This window comes from Sinocyclocheilus rhinocerous, unplaced genomic scaffold (genome assembly GCF_001515625.1).
Source record: "Sinocyclocheilus rhinocerous isolate Xijiao unplaced genomic scaffold, SAMN03320098_v1.1 scaffold263, whole genome shotgun sequence".
Taxonomy (NCBI): domain Eukaryota; kingdom Metazoa; phylum Chordata; class Actinopteri; order Cypriniformes; family Cyprinidae; genus Sinocyclocheilus; species Sinocyclocheilus rhinocerous.
The window spans coordinates 1,221,630-1,238,862 of NW_015645086.1; the positions used below are offsets into that span (position 1 = coordinate 1,221,630).

The 17,233-nt window shown below is 37.8% G+C and overlaps 2 protein-coding genes across 2 annotated transcripts in view; one reads left to right on the forward strand and one right to left on the reverse strand.

Moving 5' to 3' along the window:
• LOC107705708 (RING1 and YY1-binding protein A-like) overlaps positions 1-6,529 on the reverse strand; it is an 8,447-nt gene extending 1,918 nt beyond the window's left edge. The window contains exons 1-4 of the mRNA XM_016509131.1: positions 6,388-6,529; positions 5,844-5,969; positions 2,248-2,817; positions 1,102-1,194 (exon numbers count right to left, since the gene is read on the reverse strand). Of these exons, the coding sequence (XP_016364617.1) occupies positions 1,102-1,194; positions 2,248-2,817; positions 5,844-5,969; positions 6,388-6,413 (815 nt within the window). The 5' untranslated portion in view covers positions 6,414-6,529. The remainder of the gene's footprint in view (positions 1-1,101; positions 1,195-2,247; positions 2,818-5,843; positions 5,970-6,387) is intronic.
• A 1,742-nt stretch (positions 6,530-8,271) lies between these two features.
• The window catches only part of ppp4r2a (protein phosphatase 4, regulatory subunit 2a), a 10,953-nt gene continuing 1,991 nt past the window's right edge, over positions 8,272-17,233 (forward strand). Inside the window, exons 1-8 of the mRNA XM_016509134.1 lie at positions 8,272-8,411; positions 9,188-9,269; positions 11,018-11,188; positions 11,262-11,355; positions 11,480-11,517; positions 11,658-11,732; positions 11,912-12,049; positions 15,795-16,081. Of these exons, the coding sequence (XP_016364620.1) occupies positions 8,378-8,411; positions 9,188-9,269; positions 11,018-11,188; positions 11,262-11,355; positions 11,480-11,517; positions 11,658-11,732; positions 11,912-12,049; positions 15,795-16,081 (919 nt within the window). The 5' untranslated portion in view covers positions 8,272-8,377. The remainder of the gene's footprint in view (positions 8,412-9,187; positions 9,270-11,017; positions 11,189-11,261; positions 11,356-11,479; positions 11,518-11,657; positions 11,733-11,911; positions 12,050-15,794; positions 16,082-17,233) is intronic.

Below are 17,233 nucleotides of genomic sequence, written 5' to 3' on the forward strand. Positions count from 1 at the left end.
TTAAAATTAAAATGAAAACTATATATATATATATATATATATATAAATATATATATATAATCCATATGAATCAAGGAGACAATCGCTTTACACAATGAACAGATTTAGTTTAGGCTTTTATTCACATATAAACATTTATATTAAACTAACCCTTTAAATATAAAGCAAGTCAGCAACGTTAAAAGGTGCGCCAAGTAACTTTTGCTTGTTTTGGCTGCAGATGCAGTATTTGCTGTAACTACATCATTCTGAGACCAAAAATGATCTTTCCAAAAAGCACTGGCAGCCATTCAGAAGTGTGATGCAGCATCATGCAAAAGCAAATGTTTTTGTAGTCAATCATTAATTTACTCTGCAAATAAATGCGTCTTTTAATAAGAGGATAAAGAGTATTAAGATTCATGTGAGGACATCCATTATAAGTAGTCTCTTATGTACAATAAAACTACTTTTTCTAGGCAACTACTTTCATATGCTTTTGTTATTAGTACTTTTCATTTCATTGAATAAACAGCTGAGTGTATCTTTAAATGTTTCATTCAGCCCAAAGGTTCTGAATATGATAATCCGGTTTTAGCTGTCTACATTGCAGCGAGTTAAAGAGCCCGTGGATTATGCAGCCGCTCTATTAGACGTTCATTGAATTTCCTCTTAATAACTCAAAGCAGTAACAGTATAAATTGAATATGAAGTCATTAGTAGGAATCAAAAATATTCTAATGCAGGTAAAAGCCTGCCTTAAAATTACAATGTAACAGACGTAGCAACAGATCTTTTTTTACGTATTGTGATGTACATCCAGATGTAATGGATTATTGAAAAAAAAAAAAAAAATGTAAGGCGGGGGCTTGGTTCTATCCATTGGTTGTTGACTGGATGGAGGAAAATCTGAATGCAAGCTTGCAATCTACTGTGGAGGGCCAGGTTTAAATGGACTAAATGACTTGAGAAGTCCAGCATACGCAACCAGAGAGAAGTCTCCCATTTTACAGAAAAAAAAAAAACAAACAACCACAACAAGATAATTAAGATGCATTTAGAAAATAGAGTGGATTTCCACTTCATGCCAACTGTTGAAGAGCAGATCAGTTCTGAACTTACCGTGAAATTATAGATTTATTATTCTTCGTGACAGACTTGCCAGCCTTCATGCCGTTACTTTCCCCAGCTGGACCTTTCTGAATGAGTTTGGGCCTGTAAATGTTGATTCAATATGCCATTAGTAACAGACTATTATCATACAACATTCCCCACACTTTATGGACTTAATCATTCATGTATAAATATATTTTTGTAGCTGGCCTGCAATTCTAACATTAACATTTATTAAAGGCAGAGTAAGTGATTTTTCAAAAACACTTTAGAAAACTGATTCGGGCCGTTTAGTAGACACTTTTACCCAAAGTGATTTACAAATGAGGAATCACAAAAATGGGTGCTTTTCTCATTGAAGATTAGCAAATGAAATTAAGTGATTCAATAAATGAATACTTGTGTGATACTTGAACAGCTCCTGTTTTAATCAGCTCTGAATAGAAATAACAGAAATAACAGCCGTCCACTTCTCAGTGGCTTTGGCTCCAGAAGTTTTTTTTTCCATTCATTTTTCTCATAGGGATATTAAAAATATGTTTTTGTTAAAGAATTGCAAGGCATGAACCAAACCAACCAGCTACAAAGTGAATCACAGCATTACAAATGTTGATTTGAAGCAAAAAAAAAAATCTGACAAAAAGACAAAGGTGCAAGACTTATTGGCTTTGATGACGGAAATAACTACAATCCCATGAAGCATTGCAAATGACAATAAAATTAAAAATGGAGAAACTATTGATTTTAATGGTGCTTATGGATACAGAAACAATATATTTTATGTTTATAGCAAAATATGCATATGTATTCAAATATTTGAGTAGTTTGAAAGCACAGAGAGCGTACCAACTCAGTTACATGATTTGTAGTGCTTCTTGGGAGTGGGTGGACACTAAAGTGTTCTTTAGACATTATTTGCTCATTTTAATTCTTTGATTGGTGAATATTTATTTGTATAATCATGGGTAATGTTGTTTTTCCGCCAGAAATTCCACTGTTAAACAAGATTTTAAAAATAAGTTGAAATAATGTGGACTGATGGCTTCAACAAAAGCATATACCATCTATTAACATCCTCATAGCTCAATTATCTGATTAGAACAAACTAAAAGTAAAAAGACCACTTGCAGAGCATGGCTGCATAACAACACTCACTTCATCTTCTTAGCAGTGGGTTTTTTACTGGGCGTGAGGCTTTTAGGTCTCTCTTTGTGTTTCTCCATCATGGCTCTCTCTATTTTTCCTTTTTTGAGTTCCTCTCTCTCTCCACCCATCCTCTCTGCCGGCTGCATCCCAGAGCCTGCCGTATGCGGATGATCTTTATCCATGTGCTCTCTGTGAGGCTGAAGTTTGTCCAGCATTACTCTGTCCGTGTGCTCTCCGTCTGTTCTGTTGTGCTGCTGCTGCAGCAGGTCTGGGGTCAGTCCTGCTCTCTCAGGCCTCCTGTCTGTATGGAGCGGCTGCGGTTTGTCTAGACCACATTCCTGTCTCCGATCCTTGTGAAAATGTCCACGGTCCAGCTGACCCCCGTCCAGACCTAATCTCTCGGGATGGTCGGAGTCAGGGTGGAGACTGCTGAGTCTATCCGAGTCGGAGTTGTCCATGTCAAAGTGTTCGTCGTCAGGCAGGTCTGTCCTTTCCCTTCTTTCTTTCTTGGCTGGGGGTGGGGCGACGTACTGTTGAGCGACCTGCTGTGCCACGAGTTGAGAGTTTATCCTAGGTTTTCTGGAAAAGAAAACGTTTCCAGAAATCAAGTGCATTGCCAACACTGATACCAATATATAAAGAACAGGACATCAGATGACCAAAACATGCCAATATGTATATATATATATATGCAGGTAAAGTGGGACAGTTTCTGCTAAAATATGATTACTTTTAAAACCTTAAATTCCATTCTGACCATTTTAAAACCTTACATGCCCCACCGATTTTCACCCTAATATAAGTACAGTAAATTTTGGACACACCTACTAATTCTTTATTAAAACTAGTTTCCCTATTAATATTAATAGTAAAATGAATATTATAAATAATTGAAACCAAGAGACAACACAAATAGATGTATAAGAATTATATGTTTATTTTTTATTTTATTTTTTTATTGGAAAGATATAAATACTTTTATTCAGCAAGGTTGCATTAAATTATGACAGTCAAGTCATTTATAATGCTACAAAATATTTATGTTTAAAAAAAATTCCTGTTCTTTAGAACTTTGTTCATCAAAAAACTTGGAAAAAATGTATCACAGTTTCCACAAAAATGTTTATCAGCACAAATGTTTTCAACAATAATACATATTTTAGCAGCAAATCAGCATATTAGAATGATTTCTAAATGATCATGTGACACTGAAAATTCAGCTTTGCATCACAGAAATAAATTACATTTTAAATATATATTACCATAAAAAAAGTTTTACAGTTTTTTTTTTTTGTAATAATTTTTCACAGTATTACAGTTTTTACTGCATTTTTGATTGAATAAATGCAAACAAATCAAATAAATATATTTGGTAAACACAAGAGACTGCTTTCAAAAATATTAAAAAAATATTACCAATCTCAATTTTTACCTGTAGTGTATTATATGGGGTATTATTAACATATTTGAAAATGTATATTTTCCACTGTTAAAGGCAAGTGAGAACAACTACTTCTGAAGGTTTAGAAAAATGCCATGCTTATTGACGAATGCAATCAATAATTCCAACACATGAAGTTCGTGTCTCGTATTCTCAATAATTGTTCATACTGGCATAGCAGAAGGCATTGAGAGATTCACTCTGAGCAACCAAGTTATGCGTTAAGGATATGAGTGAGGGGTGTATTCTGCGTTTGAAACACAACCTCTCCGAGTGAATTTCAGTTCAGGGAGAATCACAGTAAATACACATGGATCTGAGTTAATAACACCCTGCTGGCAGTTCATGTCTTTGATTGGCGGCTCTCTATGATGTTCTAATTACATTACTTGTTCCAGATTTAACTTCATACAGACAGCACATAATCACCATTTCCTAATCTTATTAAAGAACAAAACTGTGTTAATTTTGCTTAATAAATACAAATTAACATTCTCTTTGCTGCAACATCATAAACACCAATTACTAACATAAACCCTTTCTTACAACACCTAGACTGGAAACATTGCATTTTTTTGCATCAATTAACTGTGATTATGGAGTATAACCACAGTTTTGAGTTATGCAAAAATCTCTTTGACAAGTGAAAAACTACTTTGACATTTTTTTTGCTTTATTATAAGTGTGTGGTCCACTTCACAGCATGAGAATGGCTTAAAAGCGAGAGAGAGAAAGGGTTTCTGTGCGAGTTTGTTTGTGTGGTACCCTGCTGATTCCCTCAGCTGTTGCTACTCTGGTGTGTAACAGTGGCCAGACACAGACGACACTCACTCAAGTCAGCAGAAGCACATCTCAGAACGGCATAATAAACCCGGCCTCATCAAACAGCCTCTCTATGAGAGAGCAGGGACTGATCCTGTTGCTTCAACAAAGCCAGAAAATCTACATTCAAGCATGCAATTTATGCCGAGAGAAGATGCCTGCATACTTCACGGCGTACACAATACATGAAAAGACTGTCACTTTGGCAGAGACATGAACACCTGCGATAAATCCAGTGAGCACTCGCCACATTCATCCCACTAGAATATTTGACTGAAAACAGGTAATGGAGTGAAACTTCAAAAGGATATGGGGTTTCTTTCATGATCTGTCCATTTTAAAGGGGTCATATGATGCTGCTAAAAAAAACAGTATTTTGTGTCAAACACATTGGGGTTCAAACGTCTGAGAAAATTATTCTCTGAAATGTAAAAATGTTCATAATTTAATGAAACATTTTTCATTCGAATTATCAGCATAAAAATGAGTTTAATAAAAAAAATGGTACTCTCAAAAAGCATCTGTTTCGGTGGAAACATCTGATATTTTGTACAGAGTTCATACGCTCAATGCCACAAATTTGCTTATTTGATTAGTGACCTAGAAATAGTGTCAGAAATATCCCTGCTGCATCCCATAATCCACTATTGGGAAATCTTAAACCACTAAAATAATTATACACTACCATCTGTGCTTCGCTTTTGCAAAACAAGTACGCACATACTGAATATCCACTACAAAAAAAAAGCATTATTTTTCACCATTGGCCTATATATCTGATCTTTAATTTGACAGACAGACCCCTTTTCTCATCTAATCCACTTAAATATCATTTCAGAGACCATGGCTGCATGGCATAGTGCCAATAATACCCTAAATTCTAGAACATAACATCATCAATAGGATAACATCAGTGCATTATGACTCATTTCCACCAAGTGACCACAGCAATGCATCAAGCTGCAAAAAAAACGGCCATGTGTTTAATATTTTGCACAGTATTGAACAAACAGCACGGTATGCGTAACAGAACAACAACACCGCACTAGCAAATCTGAGATGTTTAAAGCCTTCATCTTGCAGTTTTACATTTCCTATAGGATCACATAATGGGGCCCTGCACACAGACCAGGATACTTCCACAGCAGCCGGATCCTGCCGCCTGTCCTAGTGTGTCATTGAAATTCTACAGGAATCACATTACGTCAGTATGGATAAAGACATAATCCACAATCAACATGACAAAATATCAGTGTTGACATCTTCATTGCATGCACGTGCAATGTGTTAGTGATGGTAATGAATGCATAACTCCCTCTTTTAAGCTGCAGTGTCACTTTACCTTGTAGATGTACCTTTCCGCACATCACATATACTGCATTTGAATGCCTCTGCACTGTTTTTGAAGGTGCAGACGCTACAGTCCCAAAATCCGTTGTCTGCAGAGGGCTTGGCTTGTCTTTTTGGCCTGCAAGATTTAAAGGGAGAATTGGTTAGGGTATTTAAATAGCATGCTGCACCCTAATTAGTGCAAGTGTCATCATGTGCACTAATTCTACGTGCTGTATTCAGACGCCCGTCCTCCACAACCACACCATTACACTCGCAATCTGACGATTTTGCATGCCTAAATGGCAAACGGGCTTTAGCTGTTGAAAAAAGGCGAAGAAAAAATAAGAGAGGAGGCGTTTCCTAAATTCTCTTTGTCTAAAGCTGGATGCCGGGAGTCAGGCAAGGCTCCGTATCCGCCATGGCTGCGCTTTTTTCCGTTAAATCCGACCAGGAAAAATAAGTAGACTTCAACCGCATCACGCGGCTATTCGCCAGTGTACACAAACGCGCAAAATGCTTCATGAAAAGACAGAGCGAATGTGATGTTTCTATACCTGGATGGGCTTTTCTTGTCGCCCATAATGGGAGAAACACCGTCTTCCAGAGGAGGGGGCTTCTGTAATGTACAGTGTGAGCTCCAGACAGAGCCGCTGCTGCTGTGATCGCACACTTGCACTCGCTGACCGCTGCAGCGCGAGGCGTCGCTCCGTCACGTGACCTCGTCCTTAGCCAATCACAACTTGCGCACGTTTAAAAGTCTAAATGTTTTATACAGAAGTGTGCTCACTTGAAACTGTGAGTGATCATTGCAAAGGGCATAGCTTTACTGTAACTTATGAAGAAAAATAGCAACGATTAAAAAAAAAAAGATGGCATGCTTCATAGGATATAGGGCCAGTTGCATAAACAAAGCCGAGACCCTGTCTTAATAAGAACTAGTTCGACCAACTAGTAGCTAGCCAAGAGGTAATCAAACTGACTTTTTTGGATTCAAATTAGACCATTCTCCCTTTTTTATAACTGACTTTAAGTAGTTATGACCAGTCTTATAGAAAAAAAAATTAGATGACTAACCTTTTAAGCGGTTTATGCAACTGGCCCAATTAAGTGGAGTCCAAATAAGTCTGAGACTACACTGAGAATGAAAAACTGGAAAATACATCTAATTAAAACATGAAAAAAAGGGAAAAGAAAGGTTTTGACACAAATTGAAAAACAGATATCAAACCGGTAAATTTGTCACATTGATCTTGTGACTCCTTTGCACAAAAGGTCAGATGTGCTTGCTTCCACTGAAACACTGGAAAAACTGACAGCAAAATCCCCATCAGGCACACACACTCGTGTTTGGGGACATTACAAAGACTTCTTGTTTTATATTCAGATAGTTATAGACACCTTAACCCTAGCCCTCACAGAAAACTTTCTGCATTTTTACAATTAAAAAAAAAAAAACTTTATTTTTATCAGTTTTACAAAAGGAGGATTTTGGAGATTTTGTCATGTTTAGCTCACCAAACCGTATTTTCTATTGCCCTACACCTAAACCCCTTACAGGAAACTTTCTGCATTTTTAGAAAAAAAAAAAAAATCTAATTCTGAATGATTTATAAGCCTTTTGAAATATGGGGACACTCAAAATGTTCTCGTTGTAATACCTATGTCATACTCATGTCATTACACACACACACACACAGACACACACACTTTATTGTAGCAGAATTCAGATCTCATTTACAGTTTTAAAGAAGACACACAAGTTTAATGACACTTAATATTTGTATAAGCTCTATTTGTGGAATCACAAAGGAACAAATTACAAAAAGACTTTAAATCAAGGTTAGCAATAATAACTGAGAGGAGAAGCCACTATTTTTTTTTAAATAATAAAACTATATTCGTCGTGCATACACTGCCTCCCTCTGGATAGCTTTTAATTTACAGTGCCTTGCAAATATATTCAAGACATATTTAACCATTTTTCATTTTACTGAATTACGTATCTGTTCATGTTTACCACCCTGCTCTTAATTTCCCTATAATTAAGCTCTGAGTTCTAAAATTCCTTTGAAATTGTTCTGTTATTCTTTAGTCATATTTTTCATTACATGGTATTGATAAGTGATGTTTAATGCAACCTCATAAGCAAGACATAAAACATCAAAATCAACCAGAACTGTTTTATTATGCGTTTTCTGCACTGCCTCTGCCTAAACAACTTAATATTAGTATACATAAATGTTACTTGTAAGTTTACCTTCAAAGTCTTTAAAAGTAGACATAAGCACAAGGGTTATAGATTAATACATAAATAAACAAACTTAGAAGAAATTATTCCTTGCTCGTCTATGCAGAATGAAGAGTTTTCAGCAACATGAGGACTTGGCGCATGCGCATGCGCAGCAGCCAGCAACAGCCAGTTGGGTAGTGACGTCACCGGCGCCATATTAAAGATTTGCTGCTGTTTTCTCTGTGTCGCTGTTGCCATCTTTCTGTTTCCAGCTGGACTCAGAGAGACCAGAGAGTAGCAAACATACCTCCACAATGGAAATCGACACACTTCTGGGAGCATTTAGAGGTACCGCAAGCACCATCTGACCAATAACGGTTAACAGAAAAGGTTTGGTAAATTCGTTAGCTTGTAAGCTAAGCTAGGAAATCAAACTAGCAGCCGATGCTAGTCGCTGATCCTGCGGTAGAAACCGTTAAATATCAAGAGTAATCGATATCGGTTGGTTCTCCGCAGTACACAGAAAAAGTGTTTGAGTTGATTTTGTTGATGTTCCCGCTCGGAAGTTGATAAAGTGCTCTGCAACCCAGGAACAGATAGGAAGCCGGTTAGCTCTGAGCTACACTGCTGTTACTATGTGAGCACTGAATACACTGGTTTTGTCGCTTATTTACTTTCAGAAACTTCTTACTTGCATGAACTTCGCTGCATAGTCAGCGAAAAAGTTTCTCGGGCGCTTATTTGTGTGACTTAAACAAATGGATTATGGTATTAAAGGGGAGCCAGAGTTACTGAGTGATGCCTTGAAACTGTCATATATCATTGATGCTGATTTTGTTTATAAACTCAAGGTATGAGATTGTATACAAAGCTTTTTAAATATCAATAGTTCCGTTTTCCTCCATGACCGTATTTTAAACTGTTCAATTCAATGTCTGCAGCAAAAATTTCGATTTCAAAGTGCTGCATTGGCATTCTTCATACAAAATTGCTTAAGCATGAATGCACATTAAAAGCAATAACAATAAAATAAGGTGTCATTAGTCTTATTAAACAGAATGTACGATATAATAAAAGGAAATTTCCACAAGAAGCATTATTATTTTCTTTGTTGTTCATTGTAGATTTCGAGAAGAACGGAGAAAAGGAAACCTGCCCAATTTTGGATCAGTTTCTATTGCATGTTGCAAAAACAGGAGAGACCATGTAAGTTCAGCACTCTCAGACAAATTCTACAACAGATGCTGTTGTTGAGGGAATATTGCTTTTATAGGCAAGTACTTTCAAGGACACTAGTCTGGTTTAATCCTCGGAATAAAAAAGGTAGTTGTGACTTTTCATCACATAATTGACTGTATTTCTCATAATTCCGAGTGCATTTCTCAAAATTGTTTTTCTTTTTCTTTTCTTTTTTGAGTTTATATCTTGTGATTTTGACCTTTTAACATCTTGCAATTCTGATTTTATTTTTCTCTGAGTTGCAAATTTATATTGAAAGGACATGCATGGATCATAAAATGTATTCTATGAACAAAATGTTCATTTCATGAATTTAATATGTGAATTTGGCACTTTGAGCATAAATATGGAAATGAAATAAAATGTATACAAACATTTAGTGATCCAGACAGGCCCTTTTATCCACAAAACAATCGCACTGATTGTGAATTCAGAGAAAAAAACACCAGAACACAAAGTCAGAATTGTGTGATTAAAAAATCATGAGTACCTTTTTTTCGCCCCCGAGGCAGAAATGGTATTCTATAGGGCTTCTTGAAACCACTAAACAAACTAGATTTGTTTATCCTGAGTGGATGATGTTCATTGCAGTGTACAGATCTTTAAAGGGGTCATATGACGTTGCTAAAAAGAACATTATTTTGTGTATTTGGTGTAATGCAATGCAGTTTAAGGTTAAAAAAACACATTTTTTTCCACATACTGTACATTATTGTTGCTCCTCTATGCCCCGCCTTTCTGAAACGCGTAACGTACTTGCAGACTGTGAGTCAGAAGTGCCAGACTGTCCTTGCAAAGTTGGAATTGCCCCACTTTATAGAAACAACCTTTGTGCACTGTAGTCTACTCTCCCAGGTTCAGGAAACAGTTCTCCGTAAAATGCGTTGCACACATCTGAATATTTGGGTTGAACTGTTCTGGAACAGTGTTGTAAATACAACTTAACCACTGATTTCTAGTTGTGTCCTCTTTAGGAAGACCAAACAAAGTAGTTTCGCTTTCACAATGAAACACACAGTGTCTCCACGACATGGCGGCGGCAACAACAATACTACAGTGAGAATAAAAGTTACGCCTTCTTTCTTTGCGTGAACATTTGGGCGGCGTTATGCAAATCTTCCCACACAGTGACGTAGACATGTGGAGGCGTGTTTAAATGAGACGTTTTAGGAGGGCGTGGTTAACTCTTAACTTTTATGAAGAATGTCTCTTTGGGTTTGAGACTTTTGTCTTTGCAGCTTTAGGGATCTTATCTATGCACGAACAGCTTGTAACACTCCAAAGAGAAAGGAAAACTTGAAATTGCATCATATGGCCCCTTTAAGGTCACCATGAAATCAATCTGCAATTCTTATTTTTTATGGAATATTTGCAGTGTTATTATAAATGGTTTATCCGTGCACATCAATATTTTTTTGTCACTGTCACTCACATGAGATCGCAGCAATTAGCAAACGATGGACATAATCCTGTTGAACAAATTCACAAAATCCTGCCCTATATTTTCTCTCATTCAAGAATATACGTCACAATAGAGAAGAAAAGATGATCGCAATTTCCTTTTCATGCTGACTTTAAAAGCAATTTTTGCCTATTCAGAGTGTGCTGTTTGTGTAAACAATTACAATAAACTGTAAATGTGAAGTTTCTAATTTCCATGATTCTGTTTCATCATAATTATCTTCATTTTAAATCATTCTTTTCTAAATCATCAGGATTCAGTGGTCTCAGTTTAAAGGTTACTTCCTCTTTAAACTGGAGAAAGTGATGGATGATTTTAAAGCCTCATGTCCAGAGCAACGGGGACCTGCCAATCCAAACGTTGAGTACATTCCCTTTGAGGAGATGAAGCAGAGGATTCTCAAAATCGTCAATGGATACAACGGGTAAGGTTCAACAAACATATTCCACAGTCCCTTGGTGAAACTATTTAAATTTAAAAAAAAATTTTTTTTTCAGGATTCCTTTCACCATTCAGCGTCTTTGTGAGCTTCTTACTGAGCCAAGAAGAAACTACACAGGAACAGACAAGTTCCTCAGGGGTATGGAGAAGGTATGTTGCGTTCAAGGAAATAAGCAATTCTTTGCGAATGGATTTTATTTGTGCCTTGTTTTCTGAAGGTCTTAAAGCAGCTACTGTCTCTGCTCAGTTAAAATGAAATATTTTTATTTTTTAGAATGTGATGGTGGTCAGTTGTGTGTATCCTACCTCAGAGTGAGTTAATCTCTTTTTCTGCTCTGTTTTACCGTTTTGTGATTGGGCAGATTTCAATACCGTTTTTTAGTGATGCTTAGAATGTGTTCAAAAACCGTTCTGATGTTCTTAATACTTTAATTCATCTTTTACTTTTAAAGGAAAAAAGGGTCAGGTTGTGTGAACAGAATGAATGGTGTCATGTTCCCTGGCAACACTTCCGCGTTTCCAGATAGGTGAGTTTATCACTTTAACCAGCATTGTAGAAACTTTAATAATAGCCTCATGGGTCACTAAACGGATTCAGTAATTGAACCGATTCAGTTTGAAATGTTCATGCTCACTGTAAAGAGAGACTAGTTGGACCTAATTTTACTGTCCGTTGGCTTGATGTGTCTTTGATTGTCTGTGATAGAAATGTGAATGGTCCAGGAACACCCAGGCCACTGAACAGACCAAAACTCTCCCTGTCCAGCAGTGTAGCTACCAACGGTCTTCCTGACAGCACAGAAAGCAAAGAACAAGCATCAGAGCAATCAGACAGGACAGTCAAGTAAGTCTGAAAGGCCAGGATGTGACACTCTTGTTCAAACCATGTAGCCCTACTGTTGATGAATGCAGTTTTTCTTTTTTGTTTGTATTCACTACTCAAGCATTTTTGGAAGAACTCATTGGTCTTCACTGCTGTTATTTTACATATCTAAATTCTTACATTTTTCACTTTTTTTTGCATAAATTGCAGAAAGTATCATGCAATAAATTCAGTTTGCAAGTGATTTACCTTAATTTCGTTTTTTTCCCCAACACATTTCATAATTTCTCATTTCATTTAAAGCTCCTCATTGACACTGTTGTCTCCTTGGTAAAGAAGTACTTTAGCTTTTGGGGGGAAGAAAAAAAAATTGACCCTTTTTCTGAAGTGACACCACAATTTATTGATAATTTTCACATAATGAATATTAAAATGGTTTATTTCACTCTTTGTTTAGATTATTATAGTTTAATGTGTAATAATTCATTATGATGGATTTTCATAGTTTAAGATCAAAGTCTGGTAAAACAAAGCTACAACAAAGTCTATACTTAAAGGCATTTTTTAAGTAGCAAAATGAAGGCATAAAATTTCCAAGAAAGTTTTAATGTCCCCTTCATATAATAAAAAGCCGAATCCTCCTCCTTTCCTGGCGGGTGTCCCGTGTTTCACACAGGGTCCGCTACTTGGCTCCATTTTATACACTTGGCTCGGTTTATGTACTCCAGGGTTAGGTCAACTGCCTGCATGTCCTCTGTGTCTATACTTAAAGGCATTTGAAAGTAGCAAAATGAAGGCATAAAATTTCCAAGAAAGTTTTAATGTCCCCTTCATATAATAAAAAGCCGAATCCTCCTTCTTTCCTGGCGGGTGTCCCGTGTTTCACACAGGGTCCGCTACTTGGCTCCATTTTATACACTTGGCTCGGTTTATGTACTCCAGGGTTAGGTCAACTGCCTGCATGTCCTCTGTGACGCTGTCCATCCATCGTTTCTTAGGTCTTCCTTGTGGTCGGCAGCCTCCCAGGTCGAAGCGGAATGCTGTTCTTGCCACAGAGTCCTTGTTGATGTGCATGATATAGCCATATCACCTGAGACGGGCTTCTCTCAACTTCGCAGTGATTGGGGCAACTTGGAGTCTTCGCCTGATGTCCTCATTCATTACGTGGTCGTGGAGGGTTAGCCCAAGCATCCATCGGAGCATCCTCATTTCCATCACATGGAGGGCTAGCTCATGTTTCTTGGTCGTGGGCCAACACTCCGCTCCATAGAGAGCAGCTGGGCACTCAACGGTCTTATAGATCTTTGCCTTGAGGTATTCTGGAATTTTCTTGTTGCACAGGACCCCGGTGACTTGTCTCCACTTCCTCCACACCATGTTAATTCTTGCTCGGCCATTAGGGAATGTGTCACCATCCGACGCGACCAGGGACCCGAGGTATTTAAATTGGGCAGTCGTCTTCAATTCCTGGCCATTAATGCGTAAAGTGCCATTAGTTTGGGGGCCGCATTCAAGGTACTCCGTCTTTGCAATAGTGATTTTAAGCCCATTTTCACTTAGCCGGTTGTACCATTGCTGCGCTTGATCCTCAAGGTCCTCATGCTTTGAATCCACAAAAGTGACATCATCAGCATAGTGGAGCGTCCAGGCATGTGGTTTTTGGAGATCGGCTGTCGCTGTGTCCATGCAAAGAATGAACAGCAGGGGTGAAAGAGCTGACCCTTGATGTACGCCGACGGTGAAGTCAAAAGGTGCTGATATTCCGGTTGGGCATTGGACCACGCTTGTGGTGTTGCAATATAATAATTTGAACCATTTTACATACTCTTCTGGGGCGCCATGCATTCTTAGCGCTCACCAGATGAGCTTATGTGGAACTCGGTCGAGTGCTTTCTCCAGGTCCAGAAAAGCCATGTGCACTGTTTTATTACTCCATCAGCAGGCAAACAACGTTTATGGCATCAGTGGTCTATGGAGCTTATAATATGACAAAACTATTTGAATTTGTGTTATTTAACAAACCTGAATTTTTTGTGGCATTTAACATAGTTCTGAATTAGTTTTTTTTACTTGAATATTGAACATTTGAAATTTAACACAATTGATTTTTTTATGGCAGTTTTTTTTTAATAGACGTATTTTCAAACAGCGGATTTTTTGTTCTGAATTGTTAGACTGCAAATATCCAGTTTTTAAAAATACAGCTTCAAGTTTTCAAGATGAGGAAGAAACCGCCTACTTTCCTGCTATTCGCAATTTGAATAGAAGTTTTAATAAACGAGTTTTGTCTACCTCATGTAGGAGAATACGTGTGTGGTTCGGGTCGGATACGGAATTCTAGTGTTGCTGTCGGATAACAGGTCGAGTGTTCTGTCAATTACTGCGGGTGCGGGTTTATCAAACAGGACCCGTGCAGGACTCTGCCACGACTTCCTATGTTGATGGAACAACATTTTTTCCCCCGTGGCCACGAGTTTAATGTGTAAACAACCTGCGTGATCATTTAACCTGGGATTATCAGAGTTGGATAAAACATTTTTGTCCATCCCCAGTCTTGCTTCAGATATTTAAAAAGCTGTGCCATTTTACAAACATATACAGTGTGTGTGTGTATATATATATATATATATCAGTCTGGCGAGTATACTAAAAAATTTACTAGCCAATGGCGATTCAATTGCCAAGGTGTCCGTAGAGGGTTGATATGTTCAAAAATAATACAAGGAAAGTGCTTTAAAAAGTTATCAAAAGTCAAGGTAATTCAAAATGACTGAAGATATAACACCAGTAGACTATTATTAACTATAACTATTTCAGACATACTAGTAGTTTCTTTGCAGGTTTTTATTCGATTATGCTGCTTTTCCATTGTTTTTTCTATGTAAACATGGACGTGTTTGTCTGTTGTGATCGCTCGCGTCTCTTGTAGCGTCTCATGCATGAAATGGCATTCTAAAAACGCAGCGCTCAAGTTAAAAGAAGTTCAACTCCCATCTTCCGGCATTTTTTTAAATCTATTCCACTGCCCGCGTCACATCTTTGTCAACACAAAAGCGCATTCTGTGTGAGAATTCCAGTTAATCCCATGCGCCGACGTCATCAGGGCCGGATCCCCTTACTGTTTTTCATTTTTTCCATGGCTAGTTTCACCTCTGCGATTGTGATTCGGGGTACAGGGCCGAGGGTATGCGGTGGGCTTGGTATTGGCGGCTGCTGAAATTCCTCATTACAGATGCTGGAAAAATACTCTGACCACCGTCGTAAAATGGATGAAGTCTCACAGGACTTGGTTGTCAGGTCTTTTGACTTGCATGACATGGCCAATGTCTTGGGTGGAGCCATGGCGGGACTTGGCGAGGCAGTAAGTATTATTTGCCGCCTCTGGCGTGTCCAGCTGATTATACAAATCCTGGTAATGGTGACTCTTTGCGGCGCCCACTGCCGGCTTCGCTGCTGATTTCAGCTGATTTCGATATCGGTCCAAATCGGCACTAAGCCGAGTGTTCCTCCAGGTCTTGAAAGCCAGCTTTTTCTCTCGAATTGCCCATTGCACTTCTTCATTCCACCACTATGTTTGCTTGTCAATGAACTTCCAACCTGGTTTGGTCTTTCCCATGATCGTTTCTGCCGCATGGTGAATATTTGAATAATACATAGATGACTTTAAAACTTACATGGTATAAAGGCCTACAGAACTCAAATTATGATTTCATGGTCTGTAAAAGTGTGTATTTGGAGTCTAAAAAGTGTGTTGTCTTTTTTTTAGTGAGTCTTCAGCATCAGAAGCAGAAGGTTCACATAGTGGTCCAGTGAAGAGTAAACATCGTGAAGAAGATGATGCTACAAACACTGAGATGCACGAAGCAAAGAGACTAAAGTTTGAAAAAGAGGAAGAGGATGACAATGAGGATGGAAGGGAGAAAGAGCTGGATGAAAAGCAGTCACCCTGCACATCGGCAGCAGAGAGTTCATCAGATGTACTGCAGTCCTCATCAGACGTCACTGCGGAGGCGAAGGATAATAAACCTGACGAATTTGTCACTGAAGACCAAGGTACGTTCTTTTTCCAGTGCACTGACTACCAGCAGAACTATGTTAATAGCATATTGGCATACACATAAAGAGATTTTGCTTCTAACATCCTGTGTGAACAGAGAATGTGAATATCAGATCAATTTTAATTGAAGCATCTGGACCTTGCCCATTCATTGAAGGTTATTTTGTCTATCATCAGAGTGGCTTCATCTGTTGTCTGGGACTGTCAACTACTTGTTTTGGGCTGTTTTCACATTTGGTTTGCTTGTTTGGTCCAAACCTGAGTCTCATTCCCCCCCCAAAGGTCTATACAATTAATATTGTATTATGTGGCTCAGATCCACAATGCATTTGTAGTATCAACATGAGTACTATACAAGCACTAGCGGCAGCTGTTTACCACTATAGCTAGGTAACCGTTCAGGGGAACATGCCAAAAATGGAAAGTGCTGTTTGGTTCACTTTTTTTCCCCCACTCATGTTTTTGTTCCTTTGCTGGCAAAACTAAATCCTAACATGCACGGCGATGGCAATTTCTGCAGACATGAGCAGCAATGAAAAATGCATTATACTTTAATAGGCTTCCACATAATAAACCAGATTACTTTCATGCCATTTGCTAACCGTCCTGGAGTTCACATAAACCCTATCCCACAATCCTATTTTGAAGGTTTGGCGCGTAAAAAGCCTCATTCAGGAAATGTACTTGTCCCCCTCTGCCAGTCAGGTCTGGTGTTTAAACTGGAGATTTAGTATGTCTTTATAAAGTGTGTATCTGGGTAATCGCAGGGTTTTAGAGCTTTTTTTTTATGTCTAGTCTTTGTTAAAAGCAGGGAAGTTTCCACTATCTGATAGCTGATGAAGCCAACTGGATGAGCAGTGAATGTCAAATAAAGAGTAATTAACAATAAACAAATAAAGAGATGCTCTGTAATAAACGCTAATGGTCAGAAGTTTGGACACACCTACCCATTTTGGGTTATTAATATTTTAAACATTTTAGAATCATAGTTAGGTGATTTAAAAAAAAAAAAAAAAAAACTTTATTCATTTATAATTTATTTTCTTGAAAAAAATTGAAAAAAAAAACAACTAACACTAGCTTTTCTAATCTTTTTGTATTCTATTTATTTTCTTTTTATTTATTATACAATTAACAAAAGCAAAAAG